Source organism: Oncorhynchus clarkii, chromosome 22 (assembly GCF_045791955.1).
Source record: "Oncorhynchus clarkii lewisi isolate Uvic-CL-2024 chromosome 22, UVic_Ocla_1.0, whole genome shotgun sequence".
Lineage (NCBI taxonomy): Eukaryota > Metazoa > Chordata > Actinopteri > Salmoniformes > Salmonidae > Oncorhynchus > Oncorhynchus clarkii.
The window spans coordinates 18,943,444-18,966,095 of record NC_092168.1 but is presented as its reverse complement, the minus strand read 5'-3'; the positions used below and the strand labels follow the sequence as shown (position 1 = coordinate 18,966,095).

The window sequence follows — 22,652 nt, the reverse complement described above, 5'->3', positions numbered from 1 at the left end:
TGAGGTGGGAGACTCTGTCCATAGGACAACAATCAGTCGTATATTGCACAAATCTGGCCTTTATGGAAGAGTGGCAAGAAGAAAGCCATTTCTTAAAGATATCCATAAAAAGTGTTGTTTAAAGTTTGCCACAAGCCACCTGGGAGACACACCAAACATGTGGAAGAAGGTGCTCTGGTCAGATGAAACCAAAATGGAACTTTTTGGCATCAATGCAAAACGTTATGTTTGGCGTAAAAGCAACACAGCTGAACACACCATCCCTACTGTCAAACATGGTGGTGGCAGCATCATGGTTTGGGCCTGCTTTTCTTCAGCAGGGACAGGGAAGATGGTTAAAATTGATAGGAAGATGGATGGAGCCAAATACAGGACCATTCTGGAAGAAAACCTGATGGAGTCTGCAAAAGACCTGAGACTGGGACGGAGATTTGTCTTCCAACAAGACAATGATCCAAAACATAAAGCAAAATCTACAATGGAATGGTTTAAAAATAAACATATCCAGGTGTTAGAATGGCCAAGTCAAAGTCCAGACCTGAATCCAATCGAGAATCTGTGGAAAGAACTGAAAACTGCTGTTCACAAATGCTCTCCATCCAACCTCACTAAGCTCGAGCTGTTTTGCAAGGAGGAATGGGAAAAAATTTCAGTCTCTCGATGTGCAAAACTGATAGAGACATACCCCAAGCGACTTACAGCTGTAATCGCAGCAAAAGGTGGCGGTACAAAGTATTAACTTAAGTTGGCTGAATAATTTTGCACGCCCAATTTTTCCGTTTTTGATTTGTTAAAAAAGTTTGAAATATCCAATAAATGTCTTTCCACTTCATGATTGTGTCCCACTTGTTGTTGATTCTTCACAAAAAAATACAGTTATATATATTTATATTTTAAGCCTGAAATTTGGCAAAAGGTCGCAAAGTTCAAGGGGGCCGAATACTTTCGCAAGGCACTGTATGTGAAGTCATGGATAACTAGGTGTCTGTTTGGTCTCTATAGGTGTTTGTGGAACTCAATGAGCTGATAGTGGATAAGAACCAGGAAATGCGCTGGAAGGAGACGGCCCGTTGGATCAAGTTTGAGGAGGACGTGGAAGAGGAGACAGAGCGCTGGGGAAAACCCCACGTGGCTTCGCTTTCCTTCCGTAGTCTGCTGGAGCTCCGCCGGACCATCACACATGGTGACGCCACACACACAAACACACAGACACACAGTCACAAATTGACTATTGATAAAACTTTGAAATTCCACTACAATAGGAGGTAAATCTGTGCCATTCACTCTCACCCTGCCATCCCACATAAGGTGCTGTCCTTTTGGACCTGGAGCAGACCACCTTGCCTGGTATTGCTCACCTGGTGGTGGAGACCATGATCATCTCAGACCAGATCAGAGCGGAGGACCGGGCCAACGTGCTCCGTGCCCTGCTGCTCAAACACCAGTGAGTGGTCAGCTGCCCAGGCTTTAGCTCAGAGGGCTATCACACATAAAATAGCACAGTGCATTCGGAAATAATTCAGACCCCTTCACTTTTTCCAATGTTACAACCTTATTCTAAAATTGATTAAATATATATATATATTTTTATATATAATGCACTGTACTAGAGGTCGACCGATATGATTTTTCAACGCCGATACCGGTACCGATTATTGGAGGACCAAAAAAAAAAAGCCCATACCGATTAATAGGCCTATTGAAGAAAAAAAATATATTTGTAATAATGACAATTACAACAATACTGAATGAACACTTATTTTAACTTAATATAATACATCAATAAAATCAATTTAGCCTCAAATAAATAATGAAACATGTTCAATATGGTTTAAATAATGCAAAAACAAAATGTTGGAGAAGAAGGTAAAAGTGCAATATGTGCCATGTAAGAAAGCTAACGTTTTAGTTTCTTGCTCAGAACATGAGAACATATGAAAGCTGGTGGTTCCTTTTAACATGAGTCTTCAATATTCCCAGGTAAGAAGTTTTAGGCTGTAGTTATTATAGGAATTATAGGACTATTTCTCTCTATACCATTTGTATTTCATATACTGTACCTTTGACTATTGGATGTTCTTATAGGCACTTTAGTATTGCCAGTGTAACAGTATAGCTTCCATCCCTTTCCTCGCCCCTACCTGGGCTCAAACCAGGAACACATCGACAACCACCACCCTTGCCAAACGGCAACCGCCCCATTCACCCACTTCCCCCTCCAGCCTCCATTGCTTTATCTATCCAGTCTCCAATTAGTCCTTTTGAAGTTTTTCTTGGTAAGCCCTTATGTTGGTTTATCTACCTACAGTGGTTAGTATTTGAGGCACATGATAGAGTTCAACAAGCCTTAAATTGTACTTATTTATTTTTATTTTACTAGGCAAGTGAGTTAAGAACAAATTCTTATTTTCAATGACGGCCTAGGAACAGTGGGTTAACTGCATGTTCAGGGGCAGAACGACAGATTTGTACCTTGTCAGCTCGGGGGTTTGAACTTGCAGGATCAAACTGGTACACTGGCAAGACTAAAGTGCCTATAAGAACATCCAATAGTCAAAGATACAGTATATGAAATACAAATGGTATAGAGAGAACTTGCAACCTTGCAGCTCGGGGGTTTGAACTTGCTAGTCCACCACTCTAACCACTAGGCTACCCTGCCACCCCATATATAGGGAGAAAAGACTTGATGAGTGTCAGCAGTCAATTTGAATTTAAGGCTGAGGGATGAGCAGTATGAGTACATGACTGAAGGATAGAGGAGGACTTTTCCTATGTGTTTTGTTGCCTTCAATGTGGTAGCTTGCAATAGTTGAATACAACCCAGGAAGTCGCCTTAAGTTGGGACACAGGCCTATGTGGCCTCATTCCAACATACGCATGCATAAACACACACACAAGCAAGCATTTTTCAAATGTGTGTGAACCCTCTCTTCTATCTGTCTCTGTACTCAGATTCAGTTTTCCTAGGCCCAGTTTGGTCCCTAGGCCCAGTTTGGTCCCTAGGCCCAGCTTGGTCCCAGATCCCGACACAAGCCCTCCAGTAAAGAAGAGGACAGAATGGTACCATGTTTGGCTATAACAGTATTCACCTTGCATGGTGTCTTGAGGTACTCTGTGGTGGAACATTAATGGTTTGCAGAGACTCAGCAGCCATGGTTTTCTTACTAATGTTGTGGTGTGTTCCTGGGTTTGCTTCAAGCAATCATCCATTTTTATCTAAATGGTATGTATGCCCTTTGGATGATGGGATGAAGTAATGGCTACTAGGCCTATTGTGTTGTCTGAAGTTGATCGATTGCTGTGTTATATTAGTGTGTTCTTTTATACCTGTTGCTATTATGCTGTTTGATGTTTAAATTGGTACAGGTCACCATCTACACACCATCTACACAGTACAATATCAAAATAGTGTCACTATTGTCTCTTATGGAAAACAAGAAAAAAGTGAAGCTTGAGGACAAATGTACTTGCAGTTATATTTATCCCAGGCATTGTTGTCAAAACATGGGTTGTGGCTTCATACCAGAACTGGAACCTGCCTAGTCTGTCTCTTATGGTGCCAAGTGCCAACCTCCCTGTAAGCCATGTTACACCAGGGGTCAGTGACAAGTCACCTGGCAGTCTGTCACCAACCATAGAGCAAACTCTGGGCCAGATTGAACCATTGTCAACCATTTAGACAGATTCACTATAAGTGCACCACACAAACACACACACACACACGCACGCACGCACGCACACACACACACACACACACACACACACACACACACACACACACACACACACACACACACACACACACACACACACACACACACACACACACACACACACACACACACACACACACACACACACACACACACACACACACACATACACTTACACACAGACAAACACATTTGGTTGATTATATTAAACTATCTCTCTCTCTCTCTCTCTCTCTCTCTCTCTCTCTCTCTCTCTCTCTCTCTCTCTCACTCTCTCTCACACACACACACACAACAGACGGTCATCAACACTCCGCCACCAGGCCTCGTTGCACACACCCCGTCAGTTGCAACCTTTCAGCAACATTTTCCACCATGTCACCAGCTGCTTTCCATGGGAAAAGCCTTCGAATTGGCTGAGCCAGTCCAAGATAGGAATTTATGATGTGGAAAGAAATGCATCAAGGTGGCTGTAGAATTTAGCTCATCGCTTACTCATTCCGGTTTAAAGATTCTCTGGGTGCTGCTTGAGCACAATTCGGTGTGGTGGCACACCTTGTTCTTTTGTTTTGTTGAACTATTGTGTCCAACTCGGGAGACGGGTAACAAGACCAAACGGACCTAATGATGGAGGTGATGTCACCTCTGGACCGGAGTGTGAGTGTGATCAAACTGTCTGTGTGCTGTGAGGGGCCTGGTCACACACACGCAAGCACACACACACACATTGCTGTCTTGTTTTAGAGGAGCACACCTAATACAATCCAGTGTGTTCCAAGGAATACATAGAAAACCACCAGTGCGTCACCCACTTGAATAGGTTGAGTCAATTTTTTAAAGAGTCTTTATAACATATCCTTGAGTCTTTATAACATATCCTTGAGTCTTTATAGCATATCCTTGAGTCTTTATAACATATCCTTGAGTCTTTATAACATATCCTTGATACGTCTTTATAACATATCCTTAATACGAGTCTTTATAACATATCCTTAATACAAGTCTTTATAACATATCCTTAATACGAGTCTTTATAACATATCCTTAATACGAGTCTTTATAACATATCCTTAATACGAGTCTTTATAACATATCCTTAATAAGAGTCTTTATAACATATCCTTAATAAGAGTCTTTATAACATATCCTTAATAAGAGTCTTCATAATATATCCTTAATAAGAGCCTTCATAACATATCCTTAATAAGAGTCTTTATAACATATCATTAATAAGAGTCTTCATAACATGTCCTTAATAAGAGTCTTCATAACATATCCTTAATAAGAGTCGTTGGACGGTATGTAGAGGATATGGAGGATTTGTTTCTTTTTATACTGACTCCATTAACTATCATCCACTTCTTGAATGGACGCAATACATTTTAACATCGCAGTGCATAATAATCACTTTATATTGTATAACAACCTTCATGAAGTTCCAGTCTTATTGCATGGCAACTCCCGACTGTAATACAACCACCTGTGTCTCCTGCTTCCAGCCACCCCAACGACGAAAAGGAGGGCCTCTTCCATCGCAACCACTCTAGTAACAGCCTTCAAGGCAGCTTCCACCGCAATCACAACCACGTTCCCAACACTGCGTTGCCCCTTGTGGCCGAAGACCATGCAGCGGTCCACCACCACCACCATGACAACAAAGCACCAGACCATGACAAAGAGGTGTTTGTGAGCTTATTTATGAGGGGCGTGGGCAAAGTGTTGCTTTTTTTGTTTAGTCTTGTGCACATCTATAGGCTGGACTGGAGATGTATGTTTAAAGGCCCAATACAACCGTTTTTTTAATCTCAATATCAAATGATTTCTGGGTAAAAAATTAAGTATCTTACTGTGATTTTTTTTAAATTACAATTTTCAAAAAGCCATTGTTCAAGCAACATTTCTCTAGGACTGTCTGGGAGTGGTATGAGTGGGGAGTGGAAAATGGAAAACAACCAGCTGTTATTTGCAGAGAGGTTTGGAATTCTCTTATTAGTCTATTAACTAATTTACTGCCTGGTGATGTTACCAGGCGGGCTAAAACTCCATCCCACCAAAACAGGCTGAAATTCCAGGTGGTCGTTTCAGCTCTTACACTAAAAGGATATTATCATAACTTTCAAAATTTCACATTATTATTACAACCTCATAGTGTGGAAGTACAGTATATATAAAACAGAGGAAAATCACACGTTTTGAGTGCGCTGGGCCTTTAAAGCTATTGGTCCGATACTGTTAGCCTTTTGGATATTTGTGTCTGCGTCTTTGTGTCTCAGTTACAAGCCTGAATATTTATTCAGATGGACATAATACACCTTTTCTTGGCTCAATGGCCTTGTCCAATTCCTTTGAAAACAAACGAAGAATGGTCTGAGTAGATGATTTCACGTTCTGAGGCACAGAGATATTGCTCAAATTCCACCTTGAAATGGAAATACATTACTGTATGTCATATTCAATTTTTTCTCTCCATTGTATAGTACTGTATATCACACACACTGAGTGTACGAAACATTAGGAACACCTGCTATTTCCATGACATAGACTGACCAGGTGAATCCAGGTGAAATCTATAATCCCTTTTTCATATAATTTGTTAAATCCACTTCAATCCGTGTAGATGAAGGGGAGGAGACAGGTTAAAGAAGGATTTTTAATGCTTGAGACACGGATTGTGTATGTGTGGTTTTTCACACTCAGCAGTTTCCATTGTGTATAAAACATGGTCCAACACCCAAAGGAAATCCAGCCAACTTGCCACAACTGTGGAGTCAACATAGGCCAGCATCCCTGTGGAGTGCTTTGGACACCCTATAGAGTCCATGCTCTGATAAATTGAGTCTGTTCTGAGGGCAAAAGGGGTGCAACTCAAAATTAGGAAGGTGTTCCTAATGTTGTGCACGCTCAGTGTATATTAGAGTGTAAAAACAAATCTGAGATATGCGTCGAGTTCAGTAATGCAGCCACAGTGGGAAACAGAAAACCCCAGATATTGCTTGGAATCGGAGACAAAAAAATACTTCCATTAGCCACTCCACCCACATGAGATGAATGATGTTCTTAGTCAGCTTACAGGTGCTCCTTGTTAAAACTTCTTGATGCATTAACTGTGAAACTTTAATGTTCCCCGTGGCTTGAAACTTTGGCAAATTTAAAACAGCTCATAAAAATCTAAAACTCCAGTCATATTAAAATATTTGAAAGTGATTTTACCATTTCGTACTTTTGTCACTGACGTTGTGTTGATTTGTGTCTGCAGATGAATGCTAGATAGACACTGTACGACTGTTCGAAGTTCATAACAGTCTGTAAAATTTACAAATGTAGGGTTTGGATTAACTAATGCCAAGGAGTGAGCCTGTGGATGTTCTGTGACCGTCTGGCAAAGCTTTTGTTTAGCACAGGCCTTACACAGGCTTAGCATGAAATACATCCTTATGTTTACGCTTCACCTGTTAACATTTTTCTGGTTTGTGACTTCAGAAATCACATCACCCCCCCCTGCCGACGGCTCACGACCATCAGGTTACCAAACACACAAAACTCTTAGCCAAGATTCCCAAGGACGCCGAAGCAACCGTGGTCTTAGTGGGTAAGCCCAAGGAGTAATATACAGTACCAGTCAAAGGTTTGGACATGAGTGTTTTTCATTACTTTTTACTATTTTATATATTGTGGAATAATAGTGAAGACAGCAAAACAATTAAAGAACAGATATAGAATCATGTAGTAACTAAAAAAAAATTATAATCTAAGCAAAATATATTTTATACATGAAGGTCAGTCAATCCGGAAAATGTCAAGAACTTTAAAAGTTTCTTCAAGTGCAGTCGCAAAATCCATCAAGCGCTATGATGAAACTGGCTCTCATGAGGACCGCCGCAGAAAAGGAAGACCCAGAGTTACCTATGCTGCAGAGGAAAAATTCATTAGAGTCAACTGCACCTCAGATTGCTGCCCAAATAAATGTTTCACAGAGTTCAAGTAACAGACACATCTCAACATCAACTGTTCAGAGGAGACTGCGTGAATCAGGCCTTCATGGTAAAATTGCTGCAAAGAAACCACTACTAAAGGACACTAATAATAAGAAGAGACTTGCTTGGGCCAAGAAACATGAGCAATGGATATTGGATCGGTGGAAGTCTGTCCTTTGGTCAGATGTCCAAATGTGAGTTTTTTGGTTCCAACCAAAAATGCAGAGTAGGTGAACGGACATCTCCGCATGTGTGGTTTCCACTGTGAAGCATGGAGGAGGAGGTGTGATGGTGTGGGGGTGCTTTGCTGTTGACAGTGTCAGTGATTTATTTAGAATTCAAGGCACACTTAACCAGCATGGCTACTAAAGCATTCTGCAGAGATACGCCATCTGGTTTGCTCTTAGTGGGAGGAAAAGCAGTCAACAAGTGCTCAGCATATGTGGGAACTCCTTCAAGACTGTTGGAAAAGCATTCCATGTGAAGCTGGTTGAGAGAATGCCAAAAGTGTGCAAAGCTGTCATCAAGGCAAAGGGTGGCTACTTTGAAGAATCTCAAATATAACATATTTTGATTTGTTTAACACTTTTTTTGGTTACTTTTGAGGTCTTCACTACTATTCTACAATGTAGAAAATAGTTGTAAAAATTTGAAAAACCCTTGAATGAATAGGTGTGTCCAAACGTTTTCCGGGTACTGTATGTGTGTGTGAAATGCATTTGGATGTACTGTACATTTATTTTCACGGCTATATTTGCCTGTGTAAGTATTGGCTCTGTCCGTTCACATGTCAGCCTTAGGGCGGTGTGTACCAATTGTTAGCATTGATTTAATTTCTAATTGGCACAACTCATCTCTCCACTGACAGTAGTAGCAGATGTGTGGTGCAATTTCTCAGGCAAAATGGCTTGCCCTGGAAACACCCATTGGCTGAAATATTAGCCTAGCTTGCCTCCCTTAGCCCTCACCAATTACCCCTTACCTATTAGCATTAGCATTGTTTCCAAAGATCCTTAACTGCGTGTCATTCCTCAGGGTGTGTGGAGTTCTTGGAGCAGCCGGCCATGGCCTTCATCAGGCTGAGTGAGGCGGTGCTGCTGGAGTCGGTCCTGGAGGTGCCGGTGCCAGTCCGTTTCCTCTTTGCCCTGCTCGGCCCCGCTCAGTCCAACATGGACTATCACGAGATCGGACGCTCCTTCTCCACCCTGATGTCTGACAAGGTAGCTGACCTGAAAAAAAACATGGCACACAACTTTTCCCATAATTCCTCTCAGCTGTAAATGGTACAAATAGTACAAACATTTAGGTCTGGTTTCCCAGACAGATTAAAAGTCTTGGGAAAAAAATAGAGGTATAGTCTGGATCAGTGAGATCTTATAGACCATTACTCATCTCTTCAAAACATCCCCAGAACTTCCACGAGGTGGCTTACTTCGCGGATGACCGGCAGGACCTGCTGAACGGCATCAATGAGTTCCTGGACTGCAGCATCGTTATCCCCCCGTCGGACGTGGAGGGCAAGGACCTGCTAAAGACGGTAGCCTCCTTCCAGAAGCAGATGCTGCGCAAGAGGAAGGAGAGAGAGAACATTAAGAAGGGCATGACCCATGCCACCCCCGGGACAGACCAGGAGACCAAAGGTGATCATAATTGTATTTATTTCTTTATTTTGTTTGCAGCCCTTTGGAGTTCCCCAGGAGTAGATTGAAAAACACAGGCTTACTGGATGTCTGTCTGTTTCACTGCACTGCAGAGGTGAGCCAGGACGAGCAGGAAGAGGAGGACCAAGAGGTGGACCCCATGAAGCGGTCAGGCATCCCATTCGGGGGCCTCATCCATGACATCAGGCGACGCTACCCACGCTACGCCAGTGACATCAAGGACGCCTTGGACTCACAGTGCATTGCCGCCATCATCTTCATCTACTTCGCAGCCCTCTCGCCCACTATCACCTTCGGAGGACTGTTGGGTAAGAGAGCTTTGCCGGCACATATTTGTTTTCCTTCTACCTCAAGAATGTGATTCACCGACGTTTCAGATGAATGAAATGTTTGCTAGCTGTCCTAAGAGGATGTGTACTCCATAAAGTGCTAGCTAACTAAATAACCAGCTAGCTTAATATAACACCCCATTGCCAAAAACGTTTGCGACAACATAGCTAGCAGTTTTTCACAATTTACTTGTACCTCTACATGTCACTGTAGGTTTTAGATACTGATTAGTTCACTAATATTGTACAATATTCAATAGTGTTCTCATTAACTCAAAAGTAGCTGTTACTGAATGAGAAGATACATAAAGGAAGTTTAAAAACTACAGCTCAGTCAATATCCTTCCACCTTTCCAATTAAACAGGAGAGAAAACAGAGGGCATGATGGGAGTCTCTGAGCTTATCATCTCCACGGCGACCCTGGGGGTGCTGTTCTCGCTGTTGGCCGGACAGCCCCTGCTCATCATCGGATTCTCAGGACCACTGCTGGTGTTTGAGGAGGCCTTCTACAAGGTGCCTGAAAATAAACACATTTACAGCAGGGCGATGGTGGACAGGAATCATCCAAAAATCATGATAATTAAAAGCATTTTAAAAAGAGGTCTTAAGAGCGTTAGATATGTGTATCTAATAGGCTACTTCATGTTGCACAGCCCATTTGAAACCCCATTTGCCCCGGTTCGGAGCCTATTAAATATCTATTTCACTCTTCCATTCTCACTCCCTTTCTGCCTCTCTTTCTCCCTTCCTCCCTCCCTTCCTCCCTATCTCTCCGTCTCTCCCTCCCTCTTCCACCCTCAGTTCTGCCAGGCCCAGGGCTTTGAGTACTTGACTGGCAGGGTGTGGATTGGCTTCTGGCTCGTCTTCATAGTGCTGTTGATAGTAGCGGCCGAGGGCAGCTTCTTGGTCAAATACATCTCACCCTTCACCCAGGAGATCTTCGCCTTCCTCATCTCGCTCATCTTCATCTATGAGACCTTCTCGAAGCTCATCAAGGTAAAACTAATGGGTAATGTTTTACATGAGGACAGTTTGATACATCAGATGTGGTATTTAGCCTTTTTCCATCTTCCAGGTATTCCAGGAGCATCCTTTGATGAGAAGCTACCCGCCTGCTCTCAGCCTGCCCGGTATGGACTTCATCAACCCCACAGACCCCGGGGGCCCGGTCCTAAACCAACCCAACACAGCCTTGCTGTCTCTCGTCCTTATGCTTGGCACCTTCTTTGTGGCCTTCTTCCTCAGGAAATTGCGCAATAGTCGCTTCCTGGGCGGGAAGGTAACCTATGGCAGCCATTTTCTCAGAAACCCCTCATTTGTTTTCTCTGGGCTCATTTCAATCCAACGTATAGGTTTTGGTCCAAGTGTTTCTCCCTTACTAATAACAATAACAATGTTATCACAAAATGCAGTATGAATATAGGCTTCCTATTTTACACCTACCGTATACAGTATAATCTATACTAGTGACCCTATGATCTGGAGAGTGTTCTGTTTTATCATGTGATCCCCCCAGGCCAGAAGAGTCATCGGAGACTTTGGCATCCCCATCTCCATCCTCTTCTCTGTACTGTTGAGTTACTCCATCCCCGACACGTACACCCAGGTAACCATAACTGCCATTGCCAACACCTACATCCGTATATGTGACTGACCGGCCTGATTCGGTCTTATGTTGCAAAATTTGAAATTGTGTTTTTTACATTGGATAAAAGTAGAGACTAGAAAATGGTATAGCATACACTGCATTTGAGGAACAATGGAAAAGTAATTCTGCTTTGAAAGTTGATAAAATGGCCCTTGAATGTTTTGGTACACATACTGGAGAGCTCTTCTTTGTCTACACCCATTCGGCATCATTCACACCCTTTTAAGCTTTAGCCCAACCCATCTATGTGAGGCCATGTACTAAACAACCAAAGATTTCAAGACTGAAGGCTGGTTTATACTCCGGGTCTGTTCGTAAATTTAATCTGGAGTGCAGAGTGTGCTCTGGGCGTTCGTAAATTCATAGTGCTGTCAGATGGTCTATTTGTAAATTCAGAGCGTTTTGCTCTTGGAGCATTTAGAGCGCACTTTGGACACTCTGGCCGAGGTGCAGGGTTGATTAGAGCGTTCTGCCCTAACAACAGCAGTCAAGCACCCAAGCTGACTGGCTTATGTTGGCTAGCTTGCTAGCTACTTCCAGACACAAATGAGTAAACAGCTCACTCTGACCATTTTACTCGCCCTAGCAGAGATGGTTAGGTTGTTTTTATGTTATCCAGAGCATTGGTGACTGCAACTGTGCTGCTGGTAACAATTTAATTTGCCAACGTTTACTGACACCGGCCATATTCATCGTGTGTTGAGCGTTCGTAAATTTGTCTGTTATTCTGCACTCTAGCACACTCAGACGAGAGTACTCTGAAATCGGAGTAGATAGCCAGAGCGAATTTACCAGCTATGTCTATCGACAGTTGTCACAGTGACATCATGAACATTCTATTTAAATGTTTACTTGCATACTGGAGTATTTTGTTTAGACATTTAGCCTGCTAGCTAAACAATGAACCATAATCCCATCTCATAACGTTACTACCCTGCATGAATCTGCAGGTAGCTAATCAACCAGGATCAATGTTATCTAGCTAACATTAGGCTATAACTAGCAATGCAAATGGCTCTTAGATATGAATAATATACACAGATTAAACATGTAACGTTAGCTGGCTGGCTAACATAGACTTTAACTTGAAATGAAAATGACTTTCTGACAAAATGAGAAAATCTGAAAATCTAAATTATCTGAAAATGTAGCTACCTAGACTATCTTACCATATACATGGATGGACGCTTCACCATCTCTGTCACGAATGCCATGGTTGCCCTTAGTTTGAAGATGTAATCCGTAGGCAGGTTTTTTATACACCAGTGTGTTCTCTTTTCGACTCCGTCTGCATATATGCAATCAAACGTCAGAATTTTCTCTGTCTCCTTAGCTGTCATAGTTCCACTGATTCCACTAATTCCACTGATTTCAAAACTTGATCCTACAGACAGAAAGTGGAGAGCAACACTTATGCAGTTCTACTACGTGATATCTTTCAAAAAAGCAGGGTTAGAAAGGATTACCTACACATACTGACCAGCTCGTGTTATAGACAGAAGCGTGCTACTTGGTAGACCAATCCGAAATCAATTCTCATGATGTCCAGCCCACTCATTATCTCAGCCAATCATGGCCAGCGGGAAGGTTGCTGACTTTTTCCCTGGCTAAACCATCTAGGCTCATAATTTACAGATGGCTTACAAGTTTGTTATTAAGGCACATGAAAGTTTGCATGTTCCAGAAGGCATTTCTGCTCCCCAAAAAGTTTACGTTCAAATGGCTCACCTGTGAAGTAGTGACGCGCGACAAACGCCTAGTTTCCTGAAACAAGTCACATATCTAAAGGCTCCACTACATCCCTGATAACTACATCCCTGATACACATTGAACATTTAAAACAAAGTCACTCACAACAAACTGTCCTGTTCTTGCTCGTTATAATTTTGCCCTGACTGATCTTGTTTCTGTTGCCTGTGACTTTACAGAAGCTGAATGTACCATCTGGTTTCTCGGTCACGTCTCCTGACAAGCGGGGCTGGTTAATCAGTCCATTCGGTGACAAGAAGCCCTTTCCCTTGTGGATGATGGGGGCTTCGGTGGTGCCCGCCCTCCTTGTCTTCATCCTCATCTTCATGGAGACACAGATCACCTCGTAAGTGCTGCATGTTGCTATGGTAACGTGTCACTTTAGAAGTGAAGAGGGAGTCAATTACCATGGTTATGCCAGTCACATTTGTTAGACTAGATAAAATAAAATAACATTTTATTGGTCACGTACACATGATTAGCAGATGTTATTGCGAGTGTAGTGAAATGCTTGTGCTTCTAGTTCCAATAGTGCAGCAATAACTAACATGTAATCTAACAGTTCCACTTCAACTACCTAATCACACTAATCTAAGTAAAGGAAGAAGAATATATATAAATGGATGAGCAAAGACAGAGTGGCATATGTACGATGCAATAGATGATATAAAATACAGTATATAAGATGAGTAATGCAAGATATTTAAACATTATTAAAGTGACAAGTGATCCATTTATTAAAGTGGCCAATGATTTCAAGTCTGTATGTAGGCAGCAGCCTCTCTGTGTTAGTGATGGCTGTTTTTCAGTCTCTCGGTCCCAGCTTTGATGCACCTGTACTGACCTCACCTTCTGGATGGTAACGGGGTGAACAGGCAGTGGCTCGGGTGCTTGTTATCCTTGATGATCTTTTTGGCCTTCCTGTAACATCAGGTGCTGTAGGTGTCCTGGAGGGCAGGTAGTTTACCCCTGGTGGATGCGTTGTGCAGACCGCACCACCCTCTGGAGAGCCTTGCGGTTGTGGGCGGTGCAGTTGCCGTACCAGGCGGTGATGCAGCCCGACAAGATGCTCTCAAATGTGCATCTGTAAAGGTTTGTGAGGGTTTTAGGTGCCAAGACAAATTTCTTCAGCCTCCTGAGGTTGAAAAGGCGCTGTTGTACCTTCACCACACTGTCTGTGTGGGTGGACCATTTCAGTTTGTCAATGATGTGTACGCCGAAGAACTTAAAACCTTCCACCTTCTCCACTGCTGTCCCGTCGATGTGGATAGGGGGGGGGGTGCTCCCTCTGCTTTTTCCTGAAGTCCATGATCATCTCCTTTGTTTTGTTGACGTTGAGTGAGAGGTTGTTTTGATAACACCACACTCCTAGTGCCCTAACCTCCTCCTTGTAGGCTGTCTCGTCATTGTTGGTAATCAAACCTACTACTGGTGTGTCATCTGCAAACTTGATGATTGAGTTGGAGGCGTGCATGGCCACGCAGTCATGAGTGAACTAGGAGTAAAGGAGGGGGCTGAGCACGCACCCTTGTGGGGCCCCAGTGTTGAGGATCAGCGAAGTGGAGATGTTGTTTCCTACTTTCACCACCTGGGAGTGGCCCGTCAGGAAGTCCAGGACCTAATTTCACAGGGCGGGGTTGAGACCCAGGGCCTCTAGCTTAAGGATGAGCTTGGAGGGTACTATGGTGTTGAATGCTGAGCTATAGTAAATGAACAGCATTCTTACATAGGTATTCCTCTTGTCCATATGGGATAGGGCAGTGTGCAGTGTTATGGCAGTGTTGCGTCTGTGGACCTATTGGGGTGGTAAGCAAGGTGGAGGTGTTATGATCCTTGACCAGCCTCTCAAAGCACTTCATGATGACAGAAGTTGGTGCTACGGGGCGATAGTAATTTAGTTCAGTTACCTTTCCCTTCTTTGGTACAGGACCAATGGTGGCCATCTCGAAGCATGTGGGGACAGCAGACTGGGATAGGGTGAGATTGAATACGTCCGTAAACACACCAGCCAGCTGGTCTGCGCATGCTCTGAGGACACGGCTAGGGATGCCGTCTGGGCGATGAGGATATATGTTGTCTCATACGTGCTAGTTGGGTAACCATGGTGATATCAGTGTAGGGGTTGCTATCGAGAAACCAGTTTTTGGTAGGATGATGTTGTGAAGCAAATCTATAAACAGAGTTGGAGGTACTGCAAGTTCAACAATGTCAACTATCAATTGGCTGCAGGCCATAATGATTAACCAACTGACATCTGTTCCTTCTCTGGCATTTACCAATCACATTGGAGTAGAGTGAAGATTACTGACTTTATATCACAGGCACAATACTAAACAAATAAGAACATGAAAATAGTGCTTGTTTCTACATGTGGTGACCTGGGCTGCATACGTGTGCTGGGTGTTTACTTGTGTGTGTGTGTGTGTGAACATACATGTGATTTTGCACATATGTGTTTATGCATGTATGTGTAAACATGCATGTGGATGCATGTGTGAATGTATGTGTACAGGTGTGTGTGATTTACACCTTCCTTACCCATTCCTTACTCTCTTACTCTTCCTCCATCCTCCCATCCTAGACTAATCGTCAGCAAGAAGGAGCGTCGCCTGGTCAAGGGATCGGGCTTCCACCTGGACCTGCTGCTCATTGTCACGCTGGGCGCCATGTGCCCTCTGTTAGGCCTGCCCTGGCTCACAGCCGCCACTGTGCGCTCTGTCACGCATGTCAACGCCCTTACTGTCATGAGCAAGGCCACAGCGCCTGGCGAGAAGCCTATGATCCAGGAGGTGAAGGAGCAGCGGGTGACGGGCCTGGTAGTTGCCGTGCTCGTGGGTGAGGAGGATGCTGTTTTTCTGGAAAGGATTGGATGTAGGCCCTGGTGTGATGTGAAGGAAGATGTCATTGATCAAAATCAATTCAAATGTACTTATAAAGCCCTTTTTACATCAGCAGATGTCACAAAGTGCTTATACAGAAACCCAGCTTAAAACCTCAAACAGTAAGCAATGCAAATGTAGAGGCACCATGGCTATGAAAAACTCCCTATGAAGGCAGGAACCTAGGAAGAAACCTTAGAAGGGAACCAGGCTCTGAGGGGTGGCTAGTCCTCTTCTGGCTGTGCCGGGTGGAGATTATAAGAGTACATGGCCATTAAGGCCAGATCGTTTTTCAAGATGTTCAAACGTTCATAAATGACCAATAGGGTCAAATAATAATCACAGTGGTTGTAGAGATTGCAACAGGTCAGCACCTCAGAACTAAATGTCAGTTGGCTTTTCATAGCCAAGCAACCAGAGGTCGAGACAGCAGGTGCGGTAGAAGGAGAGAAAGAGAGAGAGAGGGTCGAAAATAGCAGGTCTGGGACAAGATAGCACATCTGGTGAACAGGTTAATGTTCCATAGCCACAGGCAAAACAGCAAAAACTGGATCAGCAGCACAACCAGGTGGACTGGGGACAGCCAGGAGCCATCACGCCAGGTTGTCCTGAGGCATGGTCATAGGGCTCAGGTCCTCTGACAGAGACAGATAGAGAAATGGGAGAATTAGAGATAGCATACTTAAGTTCACACAGGACACCAGATGAGACAGGAAAAATTCATGAGATAGATCAGACTCACCCTTGCCTCCCAGCACATAGACTATTACAGCATAGATACTGAAGGCTGAGACATGGGGGGTCGGGGGAAACTGTGGCCCTGTCCGACGATACCCCCAGACAGGGCCAACCAGGCAGGATATAACCCTACCCACTTAGCCAAAGCACAGTCCCACACCACTAGAGGGATATCAATAGACCACCAACTTACTACCCTGAGATAAGGCTGAGTATAGCCCACTAAGATCTTCTCCACCGCACAAGCCTGAAGGGTTGCAAAACCAGACAGGATGATCACGTCAGTGACTCAACCCACTCAAGTCGAGTATAGAAAAAAGCGTGGCACGACATGACGCACTCCTCCTAGGGATGCCATGGAAAACCACTAGTAAGCCAGTCACATAGCCCCCATAATAGGGTCAGAGGGAGAGAATCCCAGTGAAGAAAGGGTTAGCCTGCCAGGCAGAGACAGCAAGGGCGGTTCGTCACTCCAGTCCATTGGTTGCACCCCTTGGCCAGACTAAACTCAATCATAGGACCTATTGAAGAGATGAGTCTTCAGTAAAGACATAATGGTCAAGACCGAGTCTGTGTCTCTCACATGGATAGGCAGACCATTCAATTAACATGTACAGTGCATTGCGAAAGTATTCGGCCCCCTTGAACTTTGCGACCTTTTGCCACATTTCAGGCTTCAAACATAAAGATATAAAACTGTATTTGCTTGTGAAGAATCAACAACAAGTGGGACACAATCATGAAGTGGAACGACATTTATTGGATATTTAACTTTTTTAACAAATCAAAAACTGAAAAATTGGGCGTGCAAAATTATTCAGCCCCTTTACTTTCAGTGCAGCAAACTCTCTCCAGAAGTTCAGTGAGGATCTCTGAATGATCCAATGTTGACCTAAATGACTAATGATGATAAATACAATCCACCTGTGTGTAATCAAGTCTCCGTATAAATGCATCTGCACTGTGATAGTCTCAGAGGTCCGTTAAAAGCGCAGAGAGCATCATGAAGAACAACGAACACACCAGGCAGGTCCGAGATACTGTTGTGAAGAAGTTTAAAGCCGGATTTGGATACAAAAAGATTTCCCAAGCTTTAAACATCCCAAGGAGCACTGTGCAAGCTATAATATTGAAATGGAAGGAGTATCAGACCACTGCAAATCTACCAAGACCTGGTTGTCCCTCTAAACTTTCAGCTCATACAAGGAGAAGACTGATCAGAGATGCGGCCAAGAGGCCCATGATCACTCTGGATGAACTGCAGAGATCTACAGCTGAGGTGGGAGACTCTGTCCATAGGACAACAATCAGTCGTATATTGCACAAATCTGGCCTTTATGGAAGAGTGGCAAGAAGAAAGCCATTTCTTAAAGATATCCATAAAAAGTGTCGTTTAAAGTTTGCCACAAGCCACCTGGGAGACACACCAAACATGTGGAAGAAGGTGCTCTGGTCAGATGAAACCAAAATTGAACTTTTTGGCAACAATGCAAAACGTTATGTTTGGCGTAAAAGCAACACAGTTTAACACACCATCCCCACTGTCAAACATGGTGGTGGCAGCATCATGGTTTGGGCCTGCTTTTCTTCAGCAGGGACAGGGAAGATGGTTCAAATTGATAGGAAGATGGATGGAGCCAAATACAGGACCATTCTGGAAGAAAACCTGATGGAGTCTGTTAAAGACCTGAGACTGGGACGGAGATTTGTCTTCCAACAAGACAATGATCCAAAACATAAAGCAAAATCTACAATGGAATGGTTCAAAAATAAACATATCCAGGTGTTAGAATGGCCAAGTCAAAGTCCAGACCTGAATCCAATCGAGAATCTGTGGAAAGAACTGAAAACTGCTGTTCACAAATGCTCTCCATCCAACCTCACTGAGCTCAAGCTGTTTTGCAAGGAGGAATGGGAAAAAATGTCAGTCTCGATGTACAAAACTGATAGAGACATACCCCAAGCGACTTACAGCTGTAATCGCAGCAAAAGGTGGCGCTACAAAGTATTAACTTAAAACCTGTTGATGCCAATAGCTCAAATGAAAGATAAACACCTTGTTCATCTACCCAGCATGTCAGATTTTTTAAATGTTTTACGGTGAAAACACACCACATATTTATATTAGACCACCACCGAAACCAAGACAAGAGGCAGCCATTTTGTCCCAGAAAATATAAAATTATAAAAGCAGGATTAAAAAATAAATCATTCACTAACCTTTTGAAAATCTTCATCAGATGACAGTAATAGGACATGTTACACAGTACATTTTTTTTTTTTCAATAATATGCCATTTATATCCAGAAATGTCCATTTACATTGAGCTCATGTTCAGAAATTACTCAAAAATGTCCGCAGGAAATCTAGGTAGCGCGGCAAGATAACGTAAATAGACATCATAAACTTTGACTAAATATACATGTTCTACATATAGTTAGAAAGATACACTGCTTCTTTATGCAACCGCTTTGTTACATTTATTTTTAACGTTACAGAAATCGCACACTATTCAATATGCGCTCAGATACAAGCTACATTTCTCCGTAATGTTGGAGTCAACAGAAACACACATTTAAGCATAAATATTCCCTTACCTTCGATGGTCTTCGTTCAGAATGTTCTGGAAGGGTTCATACTTACCCAATACATCGTTTGGTTTCAAGTCTTGCGTCTTTGTATTAGCTACTGCTAATAACATCAGCTGAAATGCACCCAAAATGTCCTCTGGTCCGGAAAAGTTGCGCATCAAAACTTCAAAATTACATATTATATGTCGACTAAACAGGTCAAACTAAGTGCAGAAGCAAGCTTTATGATGTTTTTAACACACAAAACAAATTTCAATTCAATCGGGCATCGTTTGCTCTTCCCAGGAGTGCTGGAACAAAGGAATGGCTGTGACCAATTCGCGCCCTAACGCACAGGTTTTTTCTCGCGGCACTTACTCAAATCACTCCCATAGGGCCAATTCTCGCGCGATTTGAACGATTAAACGCTCTACAGAATGAGGACATCTAGTGGAAGAGATAGAAAGTATCCCCAGATCCATAAGTGGTTGGGAAGGGTGGGGGCGATGACGTCAAAGTTGCTCCAACTTTCATGACCACAAAACTAGTTTGGAAGAATGCATGCCCTGTGAGTTCTGCTATACGTACAGACATAATTCCAACGGTTTTAGAAGCTTTAGAGTGTTTTCTATCCAATAATAATTATTATATGCATATATTAGCAATTTTTGACAATTTTTTTTTCAGTTTACTAGGGGTACCCAATTTCTCCAAAGGGGGCGTAAATCTGCCATGTCCTCAACAGGTTTTAAGGGGGCTGAATAATTTTGCACGCCCAATTTTTCAGTTTTTGATTTGTTAAAAAAGTTTGAAATATCCAATAAATGTCGTTCCACTTCATGATTGTGTCCCACTTGTTGTTGATTCTTCACAAAAAAATACAGTTTTATATCTTTATGTTTGAAGCCTGAAATGTGGCAAAAGGTCGCAAAGTTCAAGGGGGCCGAATACTTTCGCAATGCACTGTAGCTCTATAGGAGAAAGCCCAGCCTCCAGCTCTTTTTTGCCATCATTGTAAGCCTGCCACACACACACTATAAGATACATTTATTAAATATAAGAATGAGTGTGAGTTTGTCACAACCTGGCTCGCGGGAAGTGACAAAGAAAACTTATAGGACCAGGCCACAAATAATAATAATCAATCATTTTGCTCTTTACTTAGACACCTTACATATAAAACCTTATTTGTTCATTAAAACAATTGTTAATGAGACGCATAACTCTGCAATTTTGGGTTGTATTGGAGAGTCTCAGACTTTTTCCACACACAGTCTGCGCCTGTATTTAGTTTTCATGCTAGTGAGGGCCGAGAATCCTGTCATACATAGGTATGTGGTTGCAAATGGCATCTGTGTCTTAACAGCGTGATTTGCCAAGGCAGGATACTCTGAGAGCAGTCCAATCCAGAAATCTGGCAGTGGCTTTTGATTCAATTCAATTTTTCACAAAACCACTTGTTGTAATTTCGATGAGGCTCTCTTGTTCAGATATCGGTAAGTGGACTGGAGGCAGGACATCAAATCAAATGTATTTATATAGCCCTTCGTACATCAACTGATATATCAAAGTGCTGTACAGAAACCCAGCCTAAAACCCCAAACAGCAAGCAATGCAGGTGTAGAAGCACGGTGGCTAGGAGAAACTCCCTAGAAAGGCCAAAAACCTAGGAAAAAACCTAGAGAGGAACCAGGCTATGTGGGGTGGCCAGTCCTCTTCTGGCTGTGCTGGGTGGAGATTATAACAGAACATGGCCAAGATGTTCAAATGTTCATAAATGAAAAGCATGGACATGAAAGAGATAACGAATCCAGTTGTTTGTATCATCCGAGATGGGAAAGTACCTGCGTAATTGCGCACACAACTCACTCAGGTGCTTCGCTATATCACATTTGACATTGTCCATAACCTTGGGTTAATTTGCACACAAAAAAACATACAACAATGGAAAGACCTGTGTGTGGTCCTTGTTAATGCAGACAGAGAAGAGCTCCAACTTTTTAATCATAGCCTCAATTTTTTCCCGCACATTGAATATAGTTGCGGAGAGTTCCTGTAATCCTAGCTTCAGATCATTAAGGTGAGAAAAAACATCACCCAGATAGGCCAGTCGTGTGAGAAACACGTCATCATGCAAGCGGTCAGACAAGTGAAAATTGTGGTCAGTCAAGAAAACTTTAAGCTTGTCTCTTAATAAATAAAAAAAACAGTTTCAATACTTTGCCTCTTAATAACGAGCACAAAAGCGTTACATGGTCACTGCCCATATCATTGCGCAGAAAATACACGAGAGTTCACAGGCCTTGCTTTAGCAAAGTTAACCATTTTCACTGTAGTGTCCAAAATGTATTTCAAGCTGTCAGGCATTCCCTTGGCAGCAAGAGTCTCTCGGTGGATGCTGCAGTGTACCCAAGTTGCATCGGGAGAGAGAGAGAATTCGAGAGAGCATACTTAAATTCACACAGGACACCGGATAAGACAGGAGAAATACTCCAGATACACCAGACTGACCCTATCCCCCGACACATAAACTATGGCAGCATAAAAACTGGAGGCTGAGACAGGAGGGATCAGGAGACATTGTGGCCCTGTCCGAGGAAGCTTGCTTCAGGGTTCGGGTATTTTCTTTATACCAGGGAGCTAATTTCTTGTGACAAATATTTTTTGTTTTTAAAAGGTGTGACTGCATCTAGGGTAATACGCAAGGTTACATTTAGGTTAGGTGGTTAACAGATTACTCTACGTCTTTGGGTAGGTGGAGGGAGTCTGGAAGGGCATCTAGGAATCTTTTGGCTGTCCGAAAACTTATAGCACAGCTTTTGATAATCCTCGGTTGGGGTCTGATCAGATTATTTGTTGCGATTGCAAACATAATAAGATATTGGTCCGAAAGTCCAGGATTATGAGGAAAAACGTTTAGAGCCACAATGTTTATTCCATGGGACAAAAATAGATCCAGGGTATGACTTTTGCAATGCGTAGGTCCGGAGACATGTTGGACAAGACACAGTCGATAAAGGCTCCAAAAGCATTTTGTAGTGGGGTTGTGGACTTTTCCATATTAAAGTCACCAAAAATGTGAATATTATCTGCAATGACTACAAGGTCCGATAGGATTTCAGGGAACTCAGTGAGGAACGCTGTATATGGGCCAGTAATCCTGTAAACAGTAGCTATAAAAGGTGATTGAGTAGACTGCATAGATGTTATGACTAGAAACTCAAAAGGCGAAGATGCAGTCATTTCTTTCTTTTTTTTAATTGACATTTGTTGTCGTAAATGTTAGCAACACCTCCGCCTTTGCGGGATGCATGGGGGATATGGTCACTAGTGTATCCCAGAGTATCTTGTCAGGTGTACTGTACTGTTGCACTCAGAAATGTAACA

At 42.8% G+C, this 22,652-nt stretch overlaps 1 protein-coding gene across 1 annotated transcript in view; it reads left to right on the top strand.

Annotated features, from left to right (window-relative positions):
* Nucleotides 1–22,652, top strand: part of LOC139380523 (solute carrier family 4 member 3) — a 92,828-nt gene that overhangs the window by 66,128 nt on the left and 4,048 nt on the right. The window contains exons 8-21 of the mRNA XM_071123256.1: nt 1,003–1,183; nt 1,309–1,444; nt 2,956–3,063; nt 5,216–5,396; nt 7,197–7,305; nt 8,726–8,910; nt 9,102–9,330; nt 9,444–9,659; nt 10,046–10,194; nt 10,483–10,677; nt 10,757–10,960; nt 11,198–11,287; nt 13,258–13,424; nt 15,660–15,913. Coding sequence (XP_070979357.1) covers nt 1,003–1,183; nt 1,309–1,444; nt 2,956–3,063; nt 5,216–5,396; nt 7,197–7,305; nt 8,726–8,910; nt 9,102–9,330; nt 9,444–9,659; nt 10,046–10,194; nt 10,483–10,677; nt 10,757–10,960; nt 11,198–11,287; nt 13,258–13,424; nt 15,660–15,913 — 2,404 coding nt within the window. The remainder of the gene's footprint in view (nt 1–1,002; nt 1,184–1,308; nt 1,445–2,955; nt 3,064–5,215; nt 5,397–7,196; nt 7,306–8,725; nt 8,911–9,101; nt 9,331–9,443; nt 9,660–10,045; nt 10,195–10,482; nt 10,678–10,756; nt 10,961–11,197; nt 11,288–13,257; nt 13,425–15,659; nt 15,914–22,652) is intronic.